At 49.0% G+C, this 22,016-nt stretch overlaps 2 protein-coding genes across 4 annotated transcripts; both read right to left on the bottom strand.

The window, feature by feature from the left end:
* Positions 1 to 1,573: 1,573 nt before the first annotated feature.
* LOC114681644 (cytochrome c oxidase subunit 6B1) lies at positions 1,574 to 12,169 on the bottom strand. The gene is made up of 4 exons (XM_028855254.1): positions 12,063 to 12,169; positions 10,468 to 10,584; positions 9,636 to 9,736; positions 1,574 to 1,759 (listed from the first exon to the last, which is right to left on the bottom strand). The coding sequence occupies exons 2-4, from the start codon at positions 10,571 to 10,573 to the stop codon at positions 1,706 to 1,708; spliced, it is 261 nt and encodes an 86-aa protein (XP_028711087.1). The 5' UTR covers positions 10,574 to 10,584; positions 12,063 to 12,169; the 3' UTR covers positions 1,574 to 1,705.
* Positions 12,170 to 15,644: 3,475 nt separating this feature from the next.
* Positions 15,645 to 18,522, bottom strand: Etv2 (ETS variant transcription factor 2). 3 transcript variants are annotated; one of them, XM_037202310.1, is made up of 8 exons: positions 18,408 to 18,492; positions 18,115 to 18,188; positions 17,757 to 17,846; positions 17,571 to 17,660; positions 17,314 to 17,373; positions 16,641 to 17,114; positions 16,046 to 16,158; positions 15,645 to 15,864 (listed from the first exon to the last, which is right to left on the bottom strand). In XM_037202310.1, the coding sequence occupies exons 2-8, from the start codon at positions 18,158 to 18,160 to the stop codon at positions 15,664 to 15,666; spliced, it is 1,074 nt and encodes a 357-aa protein (XP_037058205.1). In that variant the 5' UTR covers positions 18,161 to 18,188; positions 18,408 to 18,492; the 3' UTR covers positions 15,645 to 15,663. The 3 variants fall into 3 exon arrangements, with proteins under 3 accessions (XP_037058205.1, XP_028711062.2, XP_028711063.2); XM_028855229.2 differs by lacking the exon at positions 18,115 to 18,188 and having other exon boundaries at positions 18,408 to 18,522; XM_028855230.2 differs by lacking the exon at positions 18,115 to 18,188 and having other exon boundaries at positions 17,571 to 17,657; positions 18,408 to 18,522.
* Between the last annotated feature and the right edge of the window lie 3,494 nt (positions 18,523 to 22,016).

Genomic DNA, 22,016 nt, shown 5'->3' with positions numbered 1-22,016 from the left:
AAACTATACAGAGAAACTCTGTCTCGAAAACACCAAAAAAATAAAAAATAAAAATAGAAATAAAAACAAAACCCTAGAGCACAGGGCTGGAGAGGTGGCTCAGCAGTTTAGAGCACTTATTGACTTACTGCTCTTGCAGAGGACCTGGGTTCGATTCTCAGAACCCATGGTGGTGGCTCAAAACCATTTGTATAAGTCTAGTTGCAGGGGGATCCATGCCTTCCTCTGGTTGTCAAGGGCACATACACGTAGGCAAAATAATCTGAACTTTTTTTTTTTTTAAGTAACAGGGCAGAATGGCTGGGAGCATAAAGGTGTTTGCCCTGTGAGCCTGAGTTCGATCCTGAGAACTACGGAAAGATAAGAGACAAGTGACTCTACCAAGTTGTCACCTGACCCCCACGTGTCCACACACACATTATACCACATTTAAAACGAGGGAGGGCTGGAGAGACGACTCAGCAGTTAAGAGTACACACTGCTCTCCAGAACCTGAGTTTACGTCCCACCACCCACGTGGGCGCTCACAACTGCCTGTAACGCCCCCTTCGGGGAATATGCTGCCCTCTCCTGGCCTCCACAGGCACATACAAACCCTCACACACAAAAGTAAAGATACAAGTGTGTATGTAATACAGCCACTCAGAAGGCTGAGGCAGGAGGACTCCAAGTTCAAGGCATACCCGGACTTCACAGTGAGTCCAAGGTCAGCCTGGGCAATAGCAAGATCCTATCTCAAAAAGCAAACTAAAAAGGAGGGGATGCTTGAGAGATGCTCAGGAGTGAAGAGCACTCACTGCCCTTGCAGGTGGGCGTGTACATACATCCCCAGCACCAGTTAGCATGCAGCTCACAACCACATGCAACTCCAGTTCCAGGTTCAAAGCCCTCTTCTGGCCTTAGAGGGCATTTGTGGCATGTGCACACATACACATACATTTAAAGAATGTGAGTACAGCTCAGTACTTGCCTAGAATCCCCCAAAGAGGGGCTGGGAGTATGGTTCAGTGGTAGAGCCCCTGCCTAGAAACTATTGTGGGGCTGGGGTGTGGCTCTGAGTTCAACCCAGACCAACAAATCAGTTCTCATTGTCCCTCAGGGCCTGTGGTCCTCCTGCAGGCAAGTGTCTTTGGAGAGCCCACTCAAGGCTGTTATCCTCAGGACATGCAGCATCTCTGTTCATCTCAACAGACACGAGACAGGGCGAGAGGCCCTGCAGTCACAGGCTTTCTAGCAGCCAGGCTGACCCGATACGCTGGTGTGCGGCAGTCCCTGAGGATGGAGTGCTGCCATCTGACTGTTTTGTTTGTTTTTCAAGACAGGGTTTCTCTGTGTAGCCCTGGCTGTTCTAGAACTCACTCTGTAGACCAGGCTGGCCTTGAACTCAGAGATCTGCCTGCCTCTGCCTCCCAAGTGCTGGGATTAAAGGCATGTGCCATGATACCCCACTATAAATAAATCTTTAAAAGAAATCTACTCTTCATTGTAAAAATAAGAAAGATAACCACTGTGAGGCCCCTTCTGGGCCAGGGCACGCCAGCTTCTTGTCCAACCATCCTATATACACAGTGCACAACTTTTCCAGTCAACTTTTATTAGTAGTTGCATGATTCAGGGTCCCAGGGCAGGGACCATCATATACCCAGGTCCCCTTTACTATCTGGGGAGAAGGACAGAGAACAGAGGAGAGGTGGGCGGAGCCAGGTCAGATCTTCCCAGGAAATGTGCCTTCTGCTCTGCGGTCATCCCAGGCTGAGACCTGTGGAAGATAAACAGTGTAACTCCTCCTCCTGTGACAAGACCACATTCCCTCCCTTTAGCCACGGAGGCATGTGGACAAAGCACGTGGCCAACGGAGGACCACAGGTGCCTGTTTTGTGCTAACCACCGTTCCAGAGTATCAGCAGTGACTTGGAAAGACAAAACTACTACTCTTTTATTTTTCAAGTTTTTTGAGACAGGGTTTCTTTGTGTAGCCCTTGCTATCCTGGAACCAGGCTGGCCTTGAACTCAGAGATCCACCTGCCTCTGCCTCTCTAGTGCTGGGACTAAAGGTGTGGGCCACCACCTTGGACCAAAACCACTATTCTAGATGAGCTGACAGTCTAAGGGAAGAAGAGGCAGGGAACCCCAGGATCACCTGCAGAGGGGAACTGCTCTTGCAGAGGCCCCCAGTTCAGTTCCCAGCACTCACACTGGGGAGCTCACAACTACAGGGAGCTCACAAGCCAGTGCCAAGTGATCTGATACCTTCTTCTGGCCTCCTTGGGCACCTGCACTCACATGCACATATCCACACACAGAAACAGACATAACAGAACAGTAGTTTTGTTTTGTTTTAAGATTTATTTGCCGGTTGTTGTTGTTGTTGTTGGTAGTAGTAGTAGTAGTAGTAGTAGTAGTAGTAGTAGTAGGGGCGCACACCTTTAATCCCAGCAATCAGGAGGCAGAGACAGCTGGATTTCTGTGAGTTTGAGGTCAGCCTGGTCTACAGATAGTATTCCAGGATAGCCAGGGCTACACAGAGAAACCCTTAGGTGTGGGGTGGGGTAGGGAACGCGACAAAAAAAAAAAAACAAAAAAAGAAAATATCTCCATGTAGGCAAGCCTGTAGGGCATTTTCTTAATTAGTGATTGATGGGGGAGGGCCTAGCCCAAAATAGATGGTACCATCCTTGAGATGGTGGTCCTGGGTTCTATAGGAAAGCTGGCTGAGCAAGCCATGAGAACAAGCCAGTAAGCAGCACCCCTCTGTGGCTTCTGCATCAGCTCCTGCCTCCAGGTTCCCGCTCTGACAGTTTGCTTTTGATGTTTCACCACAGCAATAGTAACCCTAACAAGACACTAGGCATTTATGGATAAGGAGGCTGGTCTATGTTCTAGTACAAACGACTAAGAGCGCTGGGTGGTGGTGGCGCAAGCCTTTAATCCCAGCACTTGGATCTCTGAGTTCGAGGCCAGCCTGGTCTACAAAGTGAGTTCCAGGAAAGGCGCAAAGCTACACAAAGAAACCCTGTCTCAAAAAACCAAAAACAAATAAACAAACAAACAAACAAACAAACAAAACAACTAAGAGCTTATGTAGTCCAGTATCAAAAGATGCCAAACAAAAGGGATCTCACTGTTCATCACAGATGCTGAGCAGCATAAAAAAGGATAGAAAGGCCCACATCAAATTGTTAACACTCGCACGAACTAACACCACTTACAGTTAGTTATTAGTGATGTTTTACACTTGTGAGTGTGTGTGCACATGTACGTGTGGGCGGGCGGGCGGGGACGACAGCTGAGGGAGCTGGTTCTCCTCTCCCACTGTGTGGGTCCCCGGGATCCAATTCCGGTTGTCAGGTTTGGCAGGAAGCACCTTTATCCACTGAGCCATTTCATCTCACGTTCATTTGTGAGAGGTTGAGTCAAGGGGCAAGAGCGTGGACGAAGGAGACCGCAATCTGACCACAGGGACTAGAGCGCTTTCCGGAAGCAGCAACGGCCCATCAGGAACCTATTTACCCACCCCAGGCAGCACCAAGCTCTGCCGTTTGCAGCAGGCTGGAGACAACAGCACCTCTGCTGTGCAGCTGCAGTGCTGACTGGCACAGGACTCGCCTTCCCAAGGCTGCCTTCATCTGGATCCCACTGTGCAGCTGCAGCGGTGACTGGCACAGGACGCGCCTTCCCAGGCTGCCTTCATCTGGATCCCACACACCAGCTTCACTGGCCATAGTCCATAGCGCTCAGATTTTTCAGTCACTGGGTTTACCTTTTTTTTTTTTTTTTTAAGATTTATTTATTTATTATGTTTTGTGTTCTGCCTGCCTGTATCCCTGCCCACCAGAAGAGGGCGCCAGATCTCATTACAGATGGTTGTGAGCCACTATGTAGTTGCAGGAACTGAACTCAGGACCCCTGGAAGAACAGCCAGTGCTCTCAACCTTGGAGCCACCTCTCCAGCCCGACTTTGTATTTTAAGGAGCGGTTCTTTTTTTCTTTTTTCTTTTCTTTTCTTTTTTTTTGGTGTTTTCGAGACAGGGTTTCTCTGTGTAGCTTTGCGCCTTTCCTGGAACTCACTCTGTAGACCAGGCTGGCCTCGCACTCACAGAGATCCACCTGCCTCTGCCTCCCGAGTGCCGGCCAGGCCTGTTTTACCAGACTCAACCTAAGGGTGTTGTGGGATATTTGTACACTGTGTGAAAACATATTGCTGTGATTGGGTTAATAAAGAGCTAAATGGCCAATGGCTAGGCAGGAGGTGTAGGCGGGACTTCCAGGTAGAAAGAGAGGAAGTAGGAGATGAATTGAGGCGCAAGAGACGCCAGGAGACATGGGAGAAGCAGGATGGGCGGTCCGGGACAGAAGGTAGACTAATAGACTTGAGTTCATTTAGGTTCTAAGAGCTAGTTAGAAACAAGACTAAGCTAAGGCCAAGCTTTCATAATTAAGTCTCTCTGCCATTATTTGTGAGCTGACGACCCATAGAAATATCCGAGTACACAAGGGTTTTTGTTTGTTTGGTTGCTTGCTTTTTGTTCTTTTGAGACAGGGTTTCTCTATGTAACTCTGGCTGTCCTGGAACTCGCTTTGTAGACCAGGCTGGCTGTGGTGGCACACACCTTTAATTCCAGCACTTGGGAGGTAGGGCGGGTGGATCTCTCAATCTCTGTGAGTTCAAGGCCTATGTTCTTAACGCTGAGCCATCTCTCCAGCCCCACCCCACCCCCTTTTTGATTCTCAAACGTTTAAAAAAAAAAAAAAAGCATACAACCAGGTGTGTTTGCTCGGACCTGCAATCCCAGCACTCGGGGAGCTAGAGGTGGCCAACTGTGGTGAACTTGGGGCCAGCGGCTACACGATAAATTCTACACAAGCCTGAGCCTACCTGAAGCCTTGCTCAAAAAAGGGAAAACACAGAGTGTGAACCATATCTGTATAAAGCTGCAAACAACAGGAGCTGGAGAGAAGGCTCAGCAGCTGCTCTGCCAGGGGACCCAGGTTCAGTTCGCAGCACTCACATGACAGCTCACAGCGTCTGTGACCCCAGTTCCAGGGGCCCCAACACTCTCTCTCACACAGACATGCAGGCAGGCAAAACACCAATGCACATAAAATGAAAAGAAAAAGTTGCAAACACACATACCACCACCACCACCACCAGTGGAGGAAGAAGAGTAAGAAAAGAATAAGAACAAGAATAATAACTTTATCTAGTTACTTTTAAAAATTCTACAAAAAGCTAAAGTTTTTTTTTCTTCCTTATTTTTTTTTTAAAGGGAAACTAAATGTTTTCTATTAGGGAAAATAAAAGATGACTGGCAAAAATGATTCAAATGGAGATAATATAGGTACTGATCTTTGCCCCCACAAACACATATACTAAGATTAGAACTGTCTTAAACACTTACACACACACACCACACACACACACACACGTGTCTAGGGAGATGGCTCAGCGTTTCGACCCCAGCACCCATGTCAGGAAGCTTACAACTGCCTATACGTCCTGCTCAGGGGATCTGACCCTTGGGGCCACCTCAGGCACCTGCACTCACCACTAGCACACATAATACACATAATTAAAAGCTGAAGATTCTAAAAATAACGACCAACCTACAGATGGGGCAGGAGTGATGACCCTGGGTAAGAGCACGTCAAGAGTGGAGTTTAGTCTCAGAACCTGTATCAGGAGACTCCTGACCACCTGGGACTCCAGCTCCAGAAGGCTCCATCTCCTCTGGCCTCCATGGGCACCCAACTCAAATGCATATACTTGAACACGTAATTAATAAAATCTTAAAAAACAAAACACAAACACACAAGCCAGCCAAACAAACAAACAAAAACACAGACTGGTCCAGCAAGATGGCTCAGCAGACACACACTTTTTAAATTAAAAAACTAAACAACAACAACAGCAAAATCAAGAGCAGAAACAAAACCTTCGTTTTACTTACTAAGGATTGGGAATTAAGGGGTCAGGACTACTGGGCATGTCTAAAGCACACTTCCTGGTAACCTAGCCACCATGTACCTAAGATCATCCAGAGAGAAATCTTGGCGCTTCAGATAAGAGGGTATGCCAGAAAGGTGAGAGGAAAGTGAGGCTAGCCTGGTGATAGGCACCTGGAATCTCAGTACTGAGAAGGCTGAGCCATCAAAAGATTGCTGTGCATTTTCAGTGAGTACCAGGCTAGTCAGAGCTACCACCCTGAGAGCCAAAACTGGGGGCTGGAAAGATGGCTCAGTAGTTAAGAGCACTGGTTCAATTCTCAGCATCCACATGGTGGCTCACAACCACCTGTTACTCCAGTTCCATGGGATCTGATGCCCTCTTCTGGCCTCCATGTGCGCCAGGCACACACACATATGGCTCACAAACATACATGTAAGCAAAAGATCCACATCTAAAAATTAATCATTTTTAAAATTAAAAAACTAAGCAGAGGCCATGGTGGCAAATGCCTGGGAGGTAGAAGCAGGCGGATCTCTGAGTTCCAGGCCAGCCTGGTCTACAGAGTGAGTTCCTGGACAGCCAGGGCTACACAGAGAAACAACCAACCACCAACAACAATAAAACAGAGGCTGGAGAGATGGAGACGGCTCAGAGTTTAAGAGCAGCTGCTGTTCTTAAAGACCTGCACCCCCGTGGCATCTCACACCCATGGGTAACTCGAGTTCTGGGGGATTCAATGCCTTCTTCTGACCTCTGCAGGTACCAGACCTGCATGTGGTGCACAGGCAAAACACCCAGACAAAATAAAATAAATAAAAAAAGAACAACTAGGATGTCTTAAATATGGCCACCAAAAAAGGAACAAAATTAAAAGGATTTATATATAATTTAAAAATATTTTTTTTTTTAGCCGGGCATGATGGCACACACCTTTAATCCCAGCACTTGGGAAGCAGAAGCAGGTGGATCTCTGTGAGTTCGAGTCCAGCCTGGTCTACAGAGTGAGTTCCAGGACAGCCAGGACTGCTACACAAAGAAATTCTGTCTTGAAAAAAACCAAACAAAACAAATGTGTATGTGATGTGTGTGTGTGTGTGTGTGTGTGTGTTTGTTTATGTACCAAGTTAAAAAGGGTTGGGAAAGCAAGCCCCAGTGGAAGCTGGCATACAACCCAGTTGGTAGACTGCTTGCCTAGCATACAGGAAGCATGGCATCCACCGTAGCACTGCTTCAGACAGGGTGTGGTAGCCCATGCCTGTAACCCCAGCTCCCAGGAGGCTGAGGCAAGATCTCAGGAGTTCAAGGTCATTTTTGGCTACGAAGACATTGGCTACATAAGACTCTAACAACAATCACTACCACACAGTAGGTCAAAGCAAATCACAAAACAGAGTATCCAATATGAGAGGCTAGAGAGATGACTCACCAATTAAGCATACTTGTTGCTCTTACAAAGGACCCAGTTTCGATTCCCAGCATCCACATGGTGGCTCACAACCCCCTGTAACTCTAGTTTCAGGAAACCAAACACCTTCTACTGATCCCCACATGCACTAGCACATACATGGGTGCTATATATTTACACACACACACTTTCTAAAAAATGATGGGTCTCAAGTAGCCCAGGATGACCTATAACTTCTGATCCACTTTCTGAGTGCTAGGATTTTGGATGTGCTACCACCACACTGAACTAAAGTATCATATTTTGATTCTAAGACACAAGTTTTCAGTTTTTCTATTTCTGAAATAGCATGAATGTTATAATCACTTCAACAATTCTCATAAAAATCGAACATCTCTCCATGGCTTACAGTCAGCAGGGTCCTCTGATTTCATGAAAGAGGGGATGTTGGAGTATTAAATATTGATTAAAAAGTCTGACCATATTAGTGCTAGAAGCACTGTCTCAGTGGGTCCTGATGTTGTGAAGATGCCTACTGAACAGGCAGGGCAGAATGGTGCAGCTGAGATCTGCTCTAGAGTACTTCAGAAAAGGGCAACCCATATGAAGAAACGAGGCCTGGCGGTGCATGGCTATAATCTTCGCACCCAAGAGGCTGTGTCATAATCCTCCTCCCACACCAGCCTGGCCTACAGTGCAAGACCCTGAAGGAAACTGTGGGGCCAGAGGGAAAGTGCGTGCCGGGGGGCCTGACAACCCGAGTCTGATCCCTGTAAAGGTGGAAAGGAGCCCGGCTCCATGCAGCTGACCTGTGACCTCTGATCCCTGCACGTATGCAGTGGCACACCTGTCCCCGCCCCCATATCACATGCACAAAAACACATCAAAAACAAACTAACACCGGGCGGTGGTGGTGGTGGTGGTGGTGGTGGTGGTGGTGGTGGTGGTGCATGCCTTTAATCCCAGCACTCGGGAGGCAGAGCCAGGTGGATCTCTGTGAGTTCGAGGCCAGCCTGGACTACCAAGTGAGTTCCAGGAGAGGTGCAAAGCTACACAGAGAAACCCTGTCTTGAAAAATAAAAACAAAAACAAAAAAACTACAAAGATGGGGGGGGGATGCTGTGGGGGAGCTGGAAGACGGAAGAAAAGGAGATCTGTGGTTGGTATTTAAAATGAATTAAAAATTTCTTAGTAAAGAAAAAACTAAAAAGAAAAGTGGGAAATTCTGAGTCACTATTCAGGCTGGATGGGGGTGCATGCCTTTGATCCCAGCACTGGGGAGGCAGTGGCAAGCAGACCTCTGTGAGTTTGAGGTTACCCTGGCCTACAGAGCGAGTTCCAGCAGTCAGGGCTACACAGAGAAACCATCTCAAAAACAAACAAACAAACAAAAAGAAGATTCTATTTTTAATTATGTGTATATGTGTATCTGTGTATGGGTCTGTGCACAGGGGTGCTGTGTCCTTGGAGTCCACAGGATGCCCTAGAATTACAGGCAGCTGTTACAGATATGGGTGCTGGAAACCCAACTTGGGTCATCTTCAACAGGAAACGCTCTTACCCTCAGCCTCTTCTCCCTACTTACTCGTAATTTACACTCTCATAGCACAAGGGCAAGGGGGCAGGATAGAAAAGCGATGCTTCTTCTTTTTTCCTTCTGTTTTTTGATTTTCAAGACAGGGTTTCTTTGTGTAGCCCTGGCTGTCCTAGAACTTACTCTGCATACCAGGTGGGTCCCAAACCACAGAGACTGCCTGCTTCTGTCTCCCAAGAGGGCTGAGATTAAAGGTGTGTGTCACTACTGTCCTTCGAAAGTCCATGTTTCTACAGCGCATGGCCAAGGCAGCAGATCTAGGAGTGTGGTCCTGGGCTGAGGGCCCTAACTGTTACCTCCTCCTTCTCAACAAACACAGAAAAATGAAGGGCAGGGAAACCCACGGATCTGAGTGTAGAAGCCACAGGAGACAGAGCGCTCTCCTCGGCAAAACCAGGCTTTGTCCTCAAATTTCAGTTAACACTCACTGTGCGTAGAGCACATACTATGTGCTCTCTATACACACCTACTCCCACGGCCACTCTAAAAGTCATTACTATCTCTGTTGTCTCTACAAGGGACAGCGTGTCTAAATGACTTCCCAAAGTCATACAGCACCCAATGGTGGTGTCAGTGACATTCCATGGTTGGTCCTACCTTGGCCCTTAGATGAACTCTCACTAGTCACCATATTCCTCTCTGCTAGGTCCCCACCTGAACACCCAAGGGTCCCACTGGAAGACACATACCCACGATACGGGACAGAGGGATTTGTACACACGCCGGTACCACTCACACACGGAGACGTCACCCCCCTTTGCGTTCATTGCCTTCTCGCAGCGGTGGAAGTCTGTGAAGAAAAGAGATCTGGGATCAATCCAGACCGAATGCATTTTTGAGGAAAATTTCCCAATACTTTTGGCTTCATGATTGGTTATACACACAGAGGGACGCAAATCCAAAAGTACACCATAAAGAGCTGTACACACCCTACCTGGGTAGTTATATTGCTGCTCATTAGAACATTCTGGAGCCAGGAATGACAGCAAACTACGAGGGACATACGAGGATTATGGAAGTCCAGATATGGTTAGGAAAGGGGGAGCTGGAGGGGCTCCTATTCGTTTCATTTTTTATTTTCTGAGGGAAGGTCTCACGACTCAAGTGTGGCAGAAGCGTTAAAATGTAACCACCTTCAGTTAGTGGTGTCATGCCTCTGGTGAAGAGGGAAGTGTGTTTCAGACCGGGCACTAAGCAAGCAGAGACCAGAGTGATGGCAATATTATTGTCTACATGGACCGTGATTACAGGAGTCACTTCTGAATTAATCGTTTATATATTGTATTCACTTGTATGTTGTGTGCATGTGTGGCATACACACAAAATGCATACATAATTCTTCAAAGAAATTATTAATGAGACTAAAGTCTGTGACCTTGACAGCTAGGATGAGGGGTCTGGGCCCTCCAGACAGTATATCCAGAGTGAATGGATACAAGGTAGAATGCATGAGACAAGAGTATGTAGAAGATGCAGGCAAGATCCACACATGTTACCCTCCTGCCCTGGAACTCTGCTTACCCAGGTAGTTCTGCCAGCAGTTCCTGGTCTGGTTCTGGTTTGGGAAGCGGCTGTCAAAGGGGGCGGTTTTGTAGTTCTTGATTTTAGTCTTGATGTCTTCAGCCATGGTGATGACTCCTGGACACAAACAGGGCGGGCACATTGGCAACCATTCTAGGGGTGCCTGGGCATGGGGATGTCAGAAGAAGTCCAGACCAGAAGGATGGGTTGAATGTTAACAAGCTATTACCTCCTCCTTCTCAACAAACATGGAAAGATGAAGGGCAGGGAAAACCCACGGATCTGAGTGTAGAAGCCACAGGAGACAGAGCGCTCTCCTCGGCAAAACCAGGCTTTGTCCTCAAATTTCAGTTAACACTCACTGTGCGTAGAGCACATACTATGTGCTCTCTATACACACCTACTCCCACGGCCACTCTAAAAGTCATTACTATCTCTGTTGTCTCTACAAGGGACAGCGTGTCTAAATGACTTCCCAAGGTCATACAGCACCCGATGGTGGTGCTGCATCCACCATCATCAAAAACAACATTACAAGGATTTTTGATGTCACACACTCATCAGGGGTCTGATAAACTCATCAACTTTTCTCAGACTATGGCTAAATGCATTGCAAAATTGCTTAAGATGACAAAAAAAAAATTGGCTCAAAAGATTTATCAACAATTGGAGGTAACCTGGAGTGAAGACAGTGGTTTGTGACACTCGCAACTAGAATGTGTCAGGAGTCTGTGATTATGACTGCTGACAAAGTCCCACAGAGCGTCAAATTCATTAGTTACTGCCTCCATCCCTAATGGAAGTAAATGGTACATTTCAGTCAGAGGTTAATGAAACCACCATGCAACTCCCCCATATGCATTCAAATATGTTAGCGCCTCGAATTGACTCTGAGTACCCACGGCTTTAAAAAAAACAAAAACCAAACAAACAAAAAAACCACCCCTTTGATATGCCTGAAGAGATGACACAGTCAACATCACCGAAACTGAGAGAAACGGTCTATTCTAGAGCATCTGGGGGAGCTTGGTACCCTAGAAGTACACAGGCCTGTGTCAATTCAAGTGGCCCAACGCAGTGGGGCACCCGGGGCAGTAGAACAGATTTGGACAGGCAGGGTGGGGACAGGGGATTTAACAGACCCAGCGTCGGAAGTAATTTTGTGCAGTATCTCGAGTTTTGAGAGTTGATCAAAGATGATGCTGAGGGAAAAGGAACGAGACAAGGCGACAGGCTGTGGCCTTGGAACGCGGGTGGCCACGCCTGTGAACCCGCGGCTAAAAGCACCACAATTTACTGGGTCCCAATCCTGACCGCCGTACAGCGGAGGCTAAGGCGCTTCTCACTCCAGCCCCAGCGCTGTCAGCGGGGGTAGTGGCAGGCCCTAGATCGCAGGGCTGCAGGATGGAGTAAGTTCACAGAGGCTGCTCAGAATGAGACCTAGCATGGAGAACGAAGGCTGTAATGGTCAGCTCCAAGACCCCGGGCCCGAGACCGCCACGGCGGCCGGAAGCATCTTCCCGGCGTTAGGGAAGCCCCAGGCCGCTTCTGCGGCCCGGACTGGGTCCCCCGGGATCCCGACCCTAGGCACTCACCTAAAGACTGCCCTGGAGCAGCGGTAGTTCAATGTGACCCTTAGCAAAGACGCCAATGTCAGACAGGAAGCGGAATTTCGGCTGGCCGGAAGCTGAGAGAGGAGGAGCCGAACTGAGTCCTCCGAGCGGCTAGAGAGGCCACGGGAGGCGTGCCCAGAAGCGGCTCCGGCCACGCCCACTCCCAAAGAGGTCCTATTGAGCTAAATTCCTGTTCATTATTGTCGCTGGTCCAATCGGGATCTTGCATTGCGCTGGACAGGCTCGTGAATTCTAATTACGGGTTCTTGTCACCTGCCTATCCATCCTTCCCGTAGGAAAAAGACAGTCGTGGGACTGACTGTCTGCAGAGGGGGAATGGGAAAATGTCCCAGAGAATCTATTTGTGTTTTGAGACAGGATTTCGCTAAGTAGGTCAGGCTGGTCTCGAACTCAGATTCCTATGTGCTGGGATAACAAGCGTGAACCGCTATGCCTGGATTTGAAAGTTATTTTCATTCATGTATTGTCGGGTATCCCCCAGAGAAGACTGCTCGGACATAGGTTAAGCCAATGGAAAGTTTTTTGTTTTTTGTTTTCCACTGAGAAAGGGTTTCTCTGTGAATCAGTCTTGGCTGTCCTGGAACTCACTCTGTAGACCAGGCTGGTCTCAAACTCGGGCCCGCCTGGCTCTACCTCCTAAGTGCTGAGATTAAAGGCGTGCACCACTGCCGGGCTAGAAAGTCTTTATTAGCACCACAGGAACTACACTGGGCGTTCACGATCCCAGAGTAGCACTAAGCCTTTTTTCAGGCTGAGTTGTTTTTTATTTTGTTTTGTTTTCTTTCTTTTTTGGTTTTTCAAGACAGGGTTTCTCGGAGTAGCTTTGTGCCTTTCCTGGAACTCACTCTGTAGCCCAGGCTGGCCTCGATCTCACAGAGACCCTCCAAGCTCTGTCTCCCGAGTGCTGGGATTAAAGAGTGTGCTGCCACCACCCGGCCAGGCTGAGTTTTTAAGGACAAAAGTCATATTCTGGGTTGGCATACTTGAGTTACAAGAATAGTTAGCCAGCCTGGCAATGGTAGTATATACCTTTAATCCCAGCACTTGGGAAGCAAAGGCAGGTAGATCTCTGAATTCGAGGCCAGCCTGGTCTGCAGAGTGAGTTCCAAAACTTGAAAAACTAAAAACTAACCAAAACAAACAAACAAACAAAAACAAATAAAAAGGCAGCCAAAAGAGGGGCTACAGAAGCCAAAAAGCAAGGTTTGTACCTTTAGAGATTTCCCAGAACTATGGACTTTGATGGATTAGGTCTTTGTTTTCATTTTGGCAGGTGGTGCTGTCTACATGCTGAGTTTTGCAGTGTGGATGATACTTCTAGCAGATAGTTAGTTGTACTAAGATCTGGGGGGCCTACTAAGGTCTGGGCCTGTTACACATTCGAGAAATATTTATTGGATGCTTACTCCTTATCAAACACATCTACAAAGAAGGCACTGCTGAAGAAAACACAAACTCCTTACCTTCCTAGATCCCGAGATCTTTGTTAAAGGGTGAAAAATGAGCAAGTCTATCCTATGATTTCAGTCATCATTGTATCAGACACCACTCCCTGTTCATTACTGTCCCCAAACCTCAGAAATCACATTTACACATTCAATAAGCTGAGAGGCCCAAACCCAGAGCCCTGTATTAATTTTAAGAGACTTTGGGAATTAAATGTTGGGTCTGATGGAAATAGTTCCATGGGAAAAATGGCTACTGTATCATTCTTGTCGTGGATTTTTTTTTCTGTTTCCAGAACCTTCCTCTGCCACATGCAGCCCAGGTTCTTCTTTCTGGATTATTATCGTAGGTCCATTCCATGGCATCTCAGCTTCCTGCTGTACCACAGTAGGCACCCTCTGCCATAAGGATGAAGTTAACACCTCCGTTATTCTATGCCCTTTCCTCAGCCAGATCTCATGCCCTGGCTTCCGGGAAAGTCTAAAAGCATAGCCCCTACAAATGACTGTCGTCTCCCCTCTCCCCACTCCCTGCACCCCAGGCACCCTCCTTCAGCCGGCTTCCCCCAGATTTTGCACTTGTTCCATCTTCTGCCTGTAGATGGCTCCTCTTCCGGCCTACTTTGAGGCCTTGGTTTATAAATCTCTGCTGAATGCTTAAAATTTGTATGCAAATGAGGGGCAGTGAGGGGCTAGAAAAAGATGATATCAATAAAGAGAACTGCTTTCCTCCCTTTCCATAGTCTGGCCTCTGAAGTTTCCCTCATTAATGCCTTTTTAGCAAATTGTGTGTGTGTGTGTGTGTGTGTGTGTGTATGTGTTTATATGTGTATGTATGTATGTGTGTGTATGTATATGTGTATGTCTGTGTCTGTGTGTGTCTGTGTATGTGTGTCTGTGTGTGTATGTATGTCTGTATATGTGTATGTATGTATGTGTGTATGTGTATGTGTGTGTGTGTGTATGTATGTGTGTGTGTGTGTGTGTGTGTGTGTGTGTGTGTGTGTTGGGGGAGATGCACATGCCACTGCACATGTGTGGAGGACAGAGGACACCTTGAGGGAGTTGGTTCTTGATGGAGTTTCCACCATCTAAGTCCCCAGGGTCAAATTCCGGTTATCAGGCCTGATGCTGAATACCTTCTAGCTCTAGAAGCCATTGATTGAATATTGATTGATGGCCTGTTCACTCAGCGGTCTCACTGGCCCTACACACTGTCGTGGATGCAGTCTCCAGACCTAACTGGGGCAGGAGCCTCTTTCAACATTGTAATTATTTTAGCCAACATTGTAATTATTTGTGGAATTAATTTGTGTACACCTCCGTTCCTTTCAGCATCTTCCTAAAATCCTGATCTCTTACACGCCTCTGTGGCACCTCAGTGCACTGGAAATCAAGACACCCTGGCCTGTGGATCCTCTGTAAAGTGACCCCTCCCCACCCATATGCATATATCGAACAGCACTGTAATACCAGCACTCAGGAGGCAGAGGCAGGTGTATCTCCGAGTTCAAGGGCAGCCTGATCTACAGAGTGGGCTACCCAGAAAAACCTTGTCTTGAAAAACCAGTAAATAAATTCTTAGGTAAATTTGAGGATAAACTATTGTCAAGCTCTAACAAGTCCAATTTCTTTAAAAATCCCTGTACCAGAGAGGCACACACAGTAGGCCCTATGGACTTCTTACCCCAAACTAATGTCCAAGTCCAGAGGTGCAGAAGATGCTGAGGGGAGTGCTGGTGGGACCTTGATACCTAAACACCTGAGGAGAGGCAGGGAGGGGGCTGGCAGGGAGGGGGCTGGCAGGGAGGGGGCTGGCAGGGAGGGGGCTGGCAGGGAGGGGGCTGGTCTTGGTAACAGATGGATTCGCAATGGGAGGGGCTGATCTTCATTCCTGGGTCCTCTTAGTGGGGGAACTAAGACCCCGACAGTCTAGGGACTAAGGGCATCAGAATCCAGGCTCATAGACTCTGTGAAAAACAGATAGGGGTCAGATACCTGAGTCTGGGTGGAGATCCCATATAGAAGTGTCAGAGTGCACATTTAGGTTCCCTGACAGGTATAATCAGTGTCAGTGGAAAAGAAGTGGACAAGTAGGCACGTTCGACAGAGTGTTTTTATTGGCTTTCCGCACCTGGCAGCTGCCCCATGCTATCCCGACAGGGAAGGACCGGCACACGTCCCCCGAAGCGGTACGTGTACTTGCGCCCACCGCTCTTGAGCACGATATCGCGGCGGTAATAATAGCGCAGACCTCGGCTCAGTTTCTCGTAATTCATTCCCGGCTTCCTCTTGCGCTCACCCCACAGCCTGGCCACCTAGGACGCAATCCAGAGGTCAGAGGGGTGAGGGGGGGTGCTTAGCCACTATGGGTGGGGCGGGTCTTAGCTGTGATGGGCCGGGGAGGGGGTGGTTGGGAAGAGGGGGGTGGGGCCGAGGACTAGGTTAGGCTCATCGCGGGACTAGGTTGGATTTGCCGGGCCTAGGGCGCTGTCTCACCTCTTTGGGGTCGCACAGCTGGAACTCGCGGCTGTTGCCCGTCCAGCGGATGCAGCTGCTGCGCGCTCCGTCGTGGAGCAGCTCCAGGAGGAACTGCCACAGCTGAATGGGACCTGCGAGGTAGAGAGAGGCAGGTGAACGCCAGGCTTCTCAGACCCAGAACACTGCGCCGAGACGACCCTGGGAGTCGGGGAACCTTCAGGTCGAAGGATAAAAGGTTCAGGTTCTCTCGATTTAGGACCCAAGAGTTTAGCTGTGTCCCTCCTCGGGCGTCTGTGAGTTCGGATCCCTCCACAGTAGAGACCCAAGAGCCAGTTTCAGGCAACCTGAGCCCCATCTAGGAGATTCACGGGTTTGGTCTCCCCACCTCGAAGACCCAGGCGTCAGAATGCTCCACTTTCCTCTTTCATAACCCAGGGGCCTACCTTCTTGTCCCCTTGGTCCCTAGAAAGTCACCAGTGTCCCTTCACCCCTTCCTTGCTAAGTTTCTCGGTACATAACCCCCGCCGCCCCCTAGCTGCCAATTTCTCCAGAGTGTCCAGGCGCCATCCTTATCCGTTTGACTTCACCTTCTCTGCAGTTTGCAGGCTCTTACCTCGGTGGTTAGTTTTGGGGTAGCGAGTCAAGGTGGCCCGATCAGACTGCTGGCTCGTTTTGGAGGGTGTGGTGAATGCTGGACTCTGGTACTCCTCGCAGGGGATGCTGCAATCCTGCAGCCCAGTATTCCACGAGGTGTAGTCCAGACCCGCAGACCCGCCCCACGACATCGGACAGTCCGAAGGCGCTTCCCCGCCCAGGCCATTGTCCCAATAGGTGGCGCCATCGGTGCCCACCGAACAGTCCCAGCTGGCGGTGCCCCAGGCGGCGGGAGGGTGCGACCACGAAGGGGCCCCTCCCGCCGAGGTGGCAGGATGTTGGCCGGTGGCCCCTTCAAAGCCAGCGAAGGGGGTGGGGCTTGTGCCTGGAGGGGCGGGGCCTGGCGTCTGTGAAGCACAGCTCCACCCGTCCGAGGTGTTGCACCCCAGGTCAGTCCAATCTTGCGACCACGGAAGGGGGTGAACAACCGGCTCTGTGAGGAGGACAGACCTTAAGTGAGGGGAGCCCAGCAGTCTTGGTTCCCTGCACCCTTGGGAGTTTTAGGGGGTTGGCGCTTTATACAGCCTTGAGGATGTAGGTGTCCCTAGTCCTAGTCCCGCTTCTCTAAACTCAGCTCTGGTGTGTCAGGATCTGGTTCCTCTCTTCTCACATCCCCTTTCCTACACACTCACCTGCCTCACAAGGTATTTCCTCCTGCGGTAAAGCGGGGCTCCGGTCCAGCTCTGGGAACCCTAAGTTGGACAAGACAGCGGCTGAGTTTACGGATGACGTGAGCAGTGATTTAGGGTCCTTGGCCACCCACCCACGCCTCCTTCAACCTCAAGAGTCCAAACATGCTACCTCGTCCCTGCCAGCCCCCTCAGGCCTTCTTCTAAAGAGCCCAGCTTCCCCGTCCCCCCAGCACCCCGGGGGTCCCGCCCGCAGCCACCTTTCCAGCAGTTGTCCACTGTCATCGGTGTGATCCGTGTGTCCCCTTGCAGTGCCCCGTCAGGGAAATAGAAACCAAATTCCGCTCCTTCTGCGGGCAACAAAGATGTTCAGGCCGGGTCAGGGGTCGAGAGGCCTGCATCCTTGGACCCTTGCATACGCTTTGTCCCAAGCCACAGCAGCCTACCCAGTCCCGTCAGCTTGTCCCCAGGAGGCACTTCCTGCAGTGACGCTTCGTCGTAGTTCCACAGGTCCATGGATGCTTGTTCCGGTTGTTCTGGTAAAGACAGGAAAAGTTCCAAGGGTAAATGGACAAGCTAGTAATATGTAGGGACCCAGGAGCCTGATTACAACCCTCGTTTCTCTCAGACCCAGGACTCCAGACTTCTGCGACCTCCTTCCCCAGGAAATAGAATATTGGTCCCCAGTCCCTTCTCCCTCTCTCAAACACTTAAACCCCAGGCTCCCAGCGTCTGGAAGTTCCCAGGTCCTTCCTAGTTCAGATACCCAGGCATCCGTCCAGCACCCGGTTCGTTGTGGCTCACCTCTGGCAGGTTCCTTCTCTCCTAGCCAGGGGGGTCTCAGCCCCATTTCATACCATGCTCCCTTCCCGGGGGGCCTGAGTAGGGGAGGGGGGAATTTTCCGAGACGTCAGAGCTGGGGGTCGCAGCCCGGGTCAAGTTGCAGGGATGGGGGCGTGGCCAAGCTGCACCCCCTGCTTTGGGGATGCACTGGTCCCTGGAACTGTCCCCTTTCGGGGATGAATTAGGCTTGGAAAAGGATTGGGGGGACAGGGGCAGTGCAGGGCTGGGGGTGCCGAGGTCTAAGGGGTGCTTACGGGGTAGTTGGGATGGGGTGAGGGGCTTGGACAGGTTCCCCGTCTTGAGGATTTGGTGCCGTGACATGAAAGGTGGTGGGGGAGGAGGGTCTGGGGTCAGCTGGGCAGCTCTGGGCTTATCTGCAACAGGAAGAGGGATTTCCGGCCAGATGCCCCCTTTCCCTAGCATCAGCCTACGTCACAATCGGCAGGGTGACAGACAGATGGGTGGGGTGGGGTGGGGGGAACCCAACCCTGAATCCCTACCAGGCACAGTTAGAGCGAGTCTCCTGAATAGTGGCAGTCATAATCAAAATAACATCAGCGTGCTATAATAATAGTAAGAGTAACTACTTCCGTTAAATGAGGAGGCATACACAACAGGCCTTCATTTAATCTTAGGAGGGAGATGTTTTCATAAAATGAAGGGGGAAATTGAGGCATGCTTTCCTCTCATATTTCTTTCTGTCAAGATCCCACGTCTTTCTGGGCTATAGCAGTCCCTGACAACTGGGAAATGTTGAGTATGAACTGAATGTGAGTTATTTCATGTAATAATTTTATTAGAATTATTTTAATTTTTGGAAAAATTATTTTGTATATTTTTCCAAATGGTAGGCTGGGAAAGATAGCTTTATTAGAAAGTGAAAATATTTAGGGATGAAATGTTTGCAGCTTGCTTCAAATGATTCAGAAAAGAATCACACACACAATGTGCAGATGTATATACATATTTGGGACATAGCTATACCGAAAAGTGTGTGTTTGCTTGTTTTTTAAACTGAAACTCAGTAAGTAGGTGTTCTGTCTGTCTGTTTTGTTTTAATTTGCTAAGCCTGGCAAACCTTCCGTAGCCTGGCCTCAGACACTGTACATGTGCCCATTTTCTAAGTAAGTACTTACTTAGTAAATATTAATAGGTAAATATTTAGTATTGAAATATTTGAAGCCATTTTAATATTTGACTTTAATATTTGTAAGTAAATATTTAATATTAAAAGCATTTTTATTGCCAGATATGGTAGCATATGCCTTTAACTCCAGCACTAGGGAAGCAGAGGCAGGCAGATCTCTGGATTTCAATACCAGCCTAGTCTATATAGTGAGTCCAGGCTAGCCAGGGCTACAAAGTGAGACTTTATTTAAAAAAAATAATAAACAAATAAATATAAACTTTTTAAATAATTTATTTATTTTACGTGTATTGGTGTTTTGCCCACATGTATGTTTGTGGTGAGGGAATCAGATCCCCTGGAACTGGAGTTACAGACAGCTGTGAGCTGCCATGTGGGTGCTGGGGATTGAACCCTGGTCCTCTGGAAGAGCAGCTGGCACTCTTAACGCTGAGCCATCTCTCTAGCCCCACAAATGTTTTTCTTTATTCGTGCTGGCAAGTGCTCTCTCACTTAGCTGCATCTCTACCCCTTTACCCTTAACTTTATTGTTGTTGTGTGTACCAGAACATGCACGTGGAAGTCTGAATAGGACAACTTTGTGGAGTCAGTTCTCTCCCAGCTCTGCGTGGCTCTGGGGATTGAACTCAGGTCCAGCCTCGTGTGGCAAGCACCTTTAGCCATGGAGCCGCCTTTGTTTTTTAGTATTTCTATTTTTTCCATTTCTCCCTCCTCCTTCTCCCCCTCCCCCCTCCCCTCCTCCTCCTCTTCTCTCTCTCTCTCTCTTTTTTTTTTTTCCATAACAGGGTCTCACTATGTTGCCCCAGCTTGCTCCAAACTCACAGACATCTACCTAAGTCTGCCTCCTGAGTGCTAGGATTAAGGCATGTGCCGCCATGCCTGGCATTGCTTTTTTTTTTTTTTTGTCCCCCCCCTTTGTTGTTGTTGTTGTTGTTTTGAAACAAGGTTTCTCTTTGTATCCTTGGCTGCCCTGGAACTTGATCTGTAGACCAGGCTGGCCTCAAACTCACAGAGATCTGCCTTCCTCTGCCTCCTGAGTGCTGGGATTAAAGGTGTGCAACACATACGACTACATGGCAGGTTTGTACTTTTATTTCATGTGTGTGTGTGTGTGTGTGTGTGTGTGTGTGTGTGTGTGTGTGTGTGTGTGTGTACACTGTTAGAGGTCAAAGGACACCTTCTGGGGGTTAGTGCTCTCTTTCCTTTCCGCCATGTGGCTCCTGGGGATCAAACGCAGGTCATCAGAAGTGGCCACGATGTGTCTCTCCCTACAGAGCCATCTCACTCACCCTTGGTGTTTAGAAAAAGGATTTGATTATGCAGCCCAGGCTGGCCTCAAATGGAACCATCGATGTCCCCTCCTCCTTCTTCCTGGGTTCTGAGATTATAAACATGCACCACGATGCCCAGCAAACATTTTTTTAAAATTTATGTGTACGAGTGTTTTGTCTGTCTGTCTACCATGTGTATACCTGGTGCCCACGGAAATCAGAAGGTGGCACTGGATCCCCTGGAAATGGAGTAATAGATAGCTATGAGCTACCATGTGGGCACTGAGAACCAAACCCAGGTCCTCTACAAGAGCAGCAAGTGCTTGGAAACACTGAGCCGTCTCCCCAGCCTCCTGCCCCCAATCTTTTTAGAACACTCTTCATAACTGACACAGCCCCTTTATTCTTCAGAATTTTGGAGGGTGAGGGAGGCATCACTGCTCTTGTATTTTGTAGAAAAACTGAACCTCAAGAGAACAATCTTTTGGGGCTGTGATTGGATCTAGTTTGAGTGAGCCGTGAGCCCCTGGGGGATCCTCCAACCCCCCCAATCCATCCATCCACCAGGGGCCTAAAGGGTCCCGGTGTCCTTGCCCCAGATTTCCTTTCCCCGAATCTGGCCTCTCCTGTCTCCCTCTTCTCTGATTGTGGTCCCTAGCCCTGGGTCCCTGTTGTACTAGCCTGAGGTGAGGCCTTGTCACCCTGTCTCCTGACAAGTGTCTGTCTCACTGCTGAGTGTCCCTGTGTCCTCCGTCTCTCTGTACCACGCTAGCCACTGTACTGTGATAGTTCTGGCTCTGCCTCACCTCCCTGTCCCTGTCTCTGCCTGTTGCATCCTTTCTCTTGGGTCACCTTTTCGTCTGCTCCCTTACTCCGTTAGTTGTGGGGAGAAGGGATTCAGGGTAGGAAGGGCTGGCTGGCCACCGGGAGAAGGGAGTCTAAGAATTCTGGGGCTGAGTGGTCCATTCCAGGTGGCAGGGGGCTAAAGGGCATTTCCTGCCAGGGAGGGAGGCCTCACCCCTAGGGCCAGACTGGAAAATGTGACGTCAGAGAGGGAGTTGTAAAGTAAGGGGTGTGGGGACACAGGAACAGAAGAAATTTGACACCTCCAGAGTCGTCTTCTAGAGAGGTTTGGGATTCTCTCTCCACTCTCGCGGAAGTCTTCCTTAATTTGTTCCCCAGTTCAGGGCTCTGATGGGTGTGTTTCTGGGAGACCTCCACACCTTCTTCCTACACTCCAGGCCTGCACCTCTGCCTCTGGCTTGGGCCTCCCCAGCTTCTATACGGTGGTTGGCTTGGGCATTTCCTTTCTGAGCTTTTCTTCCTTTCTTTTTTCTTCTTTTAGAGACGGTCTCACTTTGTAGCCCTGGCTAGCCTACACCAAGATATGTATAGATATGAGACCAGGCTGGCCTCAAATTCATAGATGTCTTTCTTTCTGCCTC

This window comes from Peromyscus leucopus, chromosome 1 (assembly GCF_004664715.2).
Source record: "Peromyscus leucopus breed LL Stock chromosome 1, UCI_PerLeu_2.1, whole genome shotgun sequence".
NCBI classification, from domain to species: Eukaryota; Metazoa; Chordata; class Mammalia; order Rodentia; family Cricetidae; genus Peromyscus; species Peromyscus leucopus.
This window is presented reverse-complemented; position numbering and strand designations above follow the sequence as displayed.

Coding starts and splice junctions, on each gene's coding strand:
- LOC114681644 (XM_028855254.1), bottom strand. CDS start 10,573: ATGGCTGAAGACATCAAGACTAAAATCAAGAACTACAAAACCGCCCCC. Junction 9,737..10,467: donor CTGCTGGCAGAACTACCTGG/GTAAGCAGAGTT, acceptor TTTTCTTCACAG/ACTTCCACCGCTGCGAGAAG. Junction 1,760..9,635: donor CCCTCTGTCCCGTATCGTGG/GTATGTGTCTTC, acceptor TATCTTCCACAG/GTCTCAGCCTGGGATGACCG.
- Etv2 (XM_028855229.2), bottom strand. CDS start 18,474: ATGTCACGGCACCAAATCCTCAAGACGGGGAACCTGTCCAAGCCCCTC. Junction 17,847..18,407: donor CACCCCATCCCAACTACCCC/GTAAGCACCCCT, acceptor TGTCTTTACCAG/AACAACCGGAACAAGCATCC. Junction 17,115..17,313: donor GGAAATACCTTGTGAGGCAG/GTGAGTGTGTAG, acceptor TCCTCCTCACAG/AGCCGGTTGTTCACCCCCTT.